Raw genomic sequence first — 5,839 nt, 5'->3', positions numbered from 1 at the left:
GGAATAACTTGCACTCTTATTTTATTGTCATTTTCTTGCTTTATCTTTAGAACTAAAGTCATGCAGCTGAACAGCGTGATTAATTAAATTCCTTAGCATGACTAAAATAGAGAGAACCCTGTACAAGCAGCAAGGGCCATGGATATCAACACACTAAACATTTCACAAGGCTTGACTACAAATGTCGGTGTTGGGTGATATATTTTTTACAGTAAAAAATCTGTTTCTGTCTAAATTTAGTATTTACATTACAGCTGCAATTATATTGTTACTTGTGTTACAAAGGTTCTTCAGTTTTCTGCATGCTGGGTAGATAGGGAAAAAAAACATACAAAAACTTGCGCAAAAATCATCTGTAATCCCATTACTTTACTGATTACTTATTTTCAAAAGTAATTAGTTACTTAGTTACTTTTTAAAAACATGATTTATCCCCTAAATAGGTAATAAAGCGATAGATCTTTCAGCCCAATTCTACTTTTTCTGCATAATCCATCATATAAAATGTAATCAAATGGAAAAGTCTCTTTTTAAAACTTGTTTTATTAGTTTTAACCTTTTAACTTTATGCATCAAGCAAAAATTTAATTATATGCAACGTTCTCTTTTGTATTGTATTGTATCTTTATTTGTTTCAGACATATAAAACAAAAAACAATATATACACACTACATATATTTTCATTTACAGATACGAATATATATGTAGATATACACACACACACGTATGTGTTCAGATAAACAAAAAATATATAATGAAATAAAACAAAATCGTCTGACATAATGTAACAATGTTTGGTCTGAAAAGGAGTAGGAAGAAGTATGAACATACTTATTAATTCCTACCCCTGCTCAACATCTTATTGATCCCACATAATTCACCTAATTCCCATCATCACATACTCCACACGATACACGAGGAGAACCTATATAAACTTGGCTACCGTGACTGATATAATTTGGATATAATTTGATATTTTTTATACATACAATGGGTGATCATCTTTATCGGTATCATATTCTTCCAAAATCAGTTTTCGAAGTATTTTCATGAACTTACTAATTCCTGAGCATTGCTGTAGATCTATAGTAAAACTATTCCACAGTTTTACCCCATAAATAGTGACACAAAAGGTTTTAACCTTTGACCGTGCTTTAAGAATCCTTAGATTCAATTTCCCCCTCAATTCATAGTCTCCTTCTCTGTCATAGAACATCCTCTGTATATTTCCTGGTAACATATTGTATCTGGCCTTGTACATAATTTTTGCAGTTTTATATTTTATAAGATCCATAAACTTCAGTATTTTTAATTTCAAAAACATGATATTAGTATGGTCTCTAAATCCTGCTTTATTAATCATCCTGATTGCTTTTTTTTGAATTTTACATATTGGTTGAAGTGCAGTTTTATATGTGTTTCCCCAAATTTCCACACAGTATTCCAAATATGGCAATATAAGTGAACAATAAAGTACCCGGAGTGATTTGGAAGGCAAAAAATATTTAACTTTACTTAGTACGGAGATGCTTCTTGACAGTTTGGCTTGTATATGCTTTATGTGAGGTTTCCAGCAGATTTTGTTATCTATTATCACACCCAGAAATTTTGTATCCGAAACTTGCTCTATTTCAACATTGTTTACTAATAATTTTGCTCCTGCATCTTTTTTACAATTTCCGAATAACATAAATGTAGTTTTTTCCAAATTTAATGATAGCTTATTTCTATCAAACCATGTTTTCAGTTTAATCATTTCTTGTGTGACAATTTCCAAAAGCTGATGTAAGTTCTCTCCAGCACAAAAAATATTTGTATCATCTGCAAATAGAATAAACTGTAGTATATCTGATGTTCTGCATATATCATTGATATAGAGGATAAACAGCTTTGGTCCCAATACTGACCCCTGCGGAACTCCACAGACAATGTCCATACACTCTGATTGATATTCCCCAATTTTCACAAATTGCTGCCTGTCTCTCAAATAACTCTTTACCCATTCTAACACCACTCCTCTAATGCCGTAGTACTCCAGTTTATCAAGTAATATGTCATGATTAATTGTGTCAAAAGCTTTTTTTAGGTCAATGAATACACTAACTATACATTGTCTTTTATCTATATTGTTGGTGATATTTTCGATCAGTTCCATTAATGCCAATGATGTTGATCTATTTGATCTGAAACCATACTGACTATCCGTTATTATTTTGTGTTTATCTATAAATTTGTCAAGTCTATTACTAAAGACTTTTTCCAGTATTTTTGAAAATTGAGAAAGTAGAGAGACAGGCCTATAATTTGTGAATTGGTGTCTGTCACCATTTTTAAACAGTGGTGTTACTTTAGCTGTTTTCATTTGTTTTGGGAATGCACCAGTTTGTAAGGACAAATTGCAAATGTGTGTTAAGGGTTTGGAAATGCCCTCTATCACTCTCTTAACGATTTCCATATCAATGTCGTCAGAGTCTGTAGAGTTTTTTGTTTGTGATTTCCCAACAATATCAATGATTTCCATTTCTTCCACCACCGTTAAGAACATTGAATGAGGATTGCGGTCAATGAGTCTAGTTTCTTTCTCTACAGAATCTGTTATATCAGGAATTGTTTCAGCCAAGTCTGGCCCAACACTTACAAAGAATTTATTGAACTCATTTACCACATCTCTCATATTAGTAATATTTCTATCATTATTTGCGAAATACGAAGGATAGTCTGCCTGCCCCGAGCCCTTTTTGATGATGGTATTTAATGTTTTCCAGATCCCTTTAATATTATTTTTATTCATAATCAGTAATTTTTCATAGTATTCCTTTTTACATGACCTTAAAATACTCGTTAATTTATTTTTATATTTCTTGTATTTATTTTCAGCTTCTGTGCTTCTGTTCATTATAAATTCTCTGTATAAGGTATTTTTCTTCTTACATGCATTTTGCAATCCTTTTGTAATCCATGGGCACTCTGCATATTTTTGTTTTTTACTATATTTCTTTACTGGGCAATGACTATTATATAACAGTTTAAATTTTCCTAAAAAAATCTCATAAGCTTTATCAATATTTTTTTCCTTATACAGCATCTCCCATTCTTGCTTGAGTAAATCACTTTTGAATGCGTTTATTGACTCTTCTGTTCTCACTCGTTTGTATTTTATTGTGTTTTGCTGTTTAACCTTCCTGTAATTGCTGTTATACACTATAAAAACAGGTAGATGATCACTGATGTCATTAATTAGGAGACCACTTATGGTTCTATTTTCTATTTCATTAGTAAATATATTGTCTATTAGGGTTGCCGACTGTGCTGTAATCCTGCTGGGCTTAGTGATCACTGGAAAAAGTCCCAAGCTATACATTGTATTAATAAATTCCTCTGTCGCTCTCTGCTTGTTTGGATTTAGTAGATCTATGTTAAAATCCCCACAAATGAACATGACTTTTTGATTTGTCCTAATGAATGTTTTATCTACCCACTCCTTAAAAATTTCAATATTAGAACCTGGTGTTCTATATATACAGCTTACAATGACATTTTTCTCTTTTCCCATACTAATTTCTATTGTTACACACTCTAATATATTATCTACCGCCACCGTCATTTTTTCTACCATCTTGTATTTTAAATTTTTATCCACAAACAAGGCCACACCACCGCCATTCTTATTCTTTCTATTTGTAAGATTTAATTCATATCCATCTATTACAAAGTCCTCTCCTTTCTGTTTATTAATCCATGTTTCAGATACTGCAATCACACTGAATGGATGTGTAAATTTGCTTAAATATTCCCTTATTTTGTGAAAATTTGCATATAAACTTCTACTATTAAAGTGGATTATAGATATTTTGCCGTCGACCTTGACAGTTTTGTTGAATTGTTCTTCAGTATGATAGTAGCAGGTATTTTTGATGTTAAAAAAGTTCAGTTCTGGATCAATGTCCTGCTCTGTGAAGTGTGTTTTGTATTCCGTGTTTACTGGTGAATTTATCTCCTGATTAGCAATCCTTTGTGGTAGCAATGTATAATTCCCAGATAATGAATTAATTGATTGTTTCATCCTTGAATACGTTACGCTTTAGCTTCCGTTGTTGTCTTCTATTACCTGCTTTGATGACTGTAGATTGTTTGTCCCGCTCCTTGCCTTTGTAGTCAAGTGACCTGTTAATATTTTTCCAGATCCTGGATGCATTTGATGACCAGCACCTTGGCTTCCTCCGGTGTACCGTTGAGCTTTATAAATATTTTACAGTTTGCAGTCCAGGTGTTCTGAATTTTACCCAGTTTCTTTAGGTATCGTGCTTTCTTCGCTATGTCAGCATTGGATTTGGTTAGATGGTCATTCATGTAGACGTTCGATCCTTTTAGTTTCCTCCCCTGCTTCAGCAGTGCATTCTTGTGTTTCCTGTTTACAAATCTTATGATGATAGCTGGTTTATCACTAGCATTTCTCCTGGGCAAGGGGTGGCATGCCTCGATGTTATTACAGTCCAGGTCGATCCCTTTCGACTGCAAGAAACCAGCTACTTGTTGCTCCGCAGAGCTCCCATCCAGATCTCCTTGCTCCTCTTTACTGCCAGCAGTCACAGCCCGAGCATATGACCGGGGTTTTATGTACAGCCCTGTGATGATCACGTCGTTCATTCTGGTATATTGCTCCAGGTCCGCGACCCTGCTCTCCAGATAGACGATCCGTTTCTCCTTCTCTGCATTCTGGTTACGTAGCGACCTTATTTCCTCGACTAAGTCTAGGATATATTTCTGTTGTAGCTTGATAGCCGATGTTTCCTCAGTTAGAAAGTCCAATGACTTTTTGATGTCCTCAATTTCATCGGCGTTCGGTGTTCTCTTAGGCCCCATTGCTTGTTGTCTTGCTCGCTCCGTTCACCGTCTTGTCACTGTTGATTTACTTGGTGGTGCCTTGCTAGAGGATCCTGGGCCTGGTGGAGCAGTAGGATCCTGGGCCTAGTGGCTGCTGGAAGAGCCTGGGCCTGGTGGCTGCTGGAGGATCCTGGGCCTGGTGGCTGCTGGAAGAGCCTGGGCCTGGTGGAGCAGGAGGATCCTGGGCCTGGTGGCTGCTGGAAGAGCCTGGGCCTGGTGGAGCAGTAGGATCCTGGGCCTAGTGGCTGCTGGAAGAGCCTGGGCCTGGTGGCTGCTGGAAGAGCCTGGGCCTGGTGGCTGCTGGAGGATCCTGGGCCCAGTGGCTGCTGGAGGATCCTGGGCCTGGTGGAGCAGTAGGATCCTGGGCCTAGTGGCTGCTGGAGGATCCTGGGCCTGGTGGCTGCTGGAAGAGCCTGGGCCTGGTGGAGCAGGAGGATCCTGGGCCTGGTGGCTGCTGGAAGAGCCTGGGCCTGGTGGAGCAGTAGGATCCTGGGCCTGGTGGCTGCTGGAAGAGCCTGGGCCTGGTGGCTGCTGGAGGATCCTGGGCCCAGTGGCTGCTGGAGGATCCTGGGCCTGGTGGAGCAAGTAGGATCCTGGGCCTAATTCGTGATAGACCTTTGACTCTGTTTTGTTTGAATCCAACGTATGGGTTTGCTGCTGCTGACTTTGAAAATCACACCAAACATGGAATCAAATATATCGACTCGGCTTAGACTACAGAGAAGCTCGGCACTGCTCCAATTTGCTGTAGTAGGTGCATTTGCTGTAGTAGGTGTGTTTGTGGTGACCCTTGGTTTTAAAGTTGAATTGTGTGGATTGGAGGCGATCACTGAGTGTTACAGCTGTTTGAAGAAATTTGTTTAACATTTAAACCTATTTTCTGCACATTCCAGTGCATTAAAATAAAATAGGTTTTTGTGTTTACACTCAGTTTTTCAAATAAATGCAAGTGAAA

At 37.4% G+C, this 5,839-nt stretch overlaps 1 protein-coding gene across 1 annotated transcript; it reads right to left on the bottom strand.

Moving 5' to 3' along the window:
* Positions 1 to 1,339: 1,339 nt before the first annotated feature.
* On the bottom strand, positions 1,340 to 4,876 carry LOC147314359 (uncharacterized). Its single transcript, XM_086261253.1, has one exon. It carries the CDS (start codon positions 4,861 to 4,863, stop codon positions 4,168 to 4,170), a length of 696 nt encoding a protein of 231 aa, XP_086117379.1. The 5' UTR covers positions 4,864 to 4,876; the 3' UTR covers positions 1,340 to 4,167.
* Positions 4,877 to 5,839: the final 963 nt, after the last annotated feature.

Source organism: Aulonocara sp. 'chitande type north' Nkhata Bay, linkage group LG14 (genome assembly GCF_057382095.1).
Source record: "Aulonocara sp. 'chitande type north' Nkhata Bay isolate Kocher_YH1m ecotype deep benthic linkage group LG14, A_spYH_male_GT1.1, whole genome shotgun sequence".
NCBI lineage: Eukaryota > Metazoa > Chordata > Actinopteri > Cichliformes > Cichlidae > Aulonocara > Aulonocara sp. 'chitande type north' Nkhata Bay.
Note: the sequence above shows the minus strand (reverse complement) of the source record. Positions and strands in the feature narration are given on the sequence as shown.

What these genes read in the sequence shown, in the direction of transcription:
- LOC147314359 (XM_086261253.1), bottom strand. Translation starts at nt 4,863, where the DNA reads ATGGGGCCTAAGAGAACACCGAACGCCGATGAAATTGAGGACATCAAA.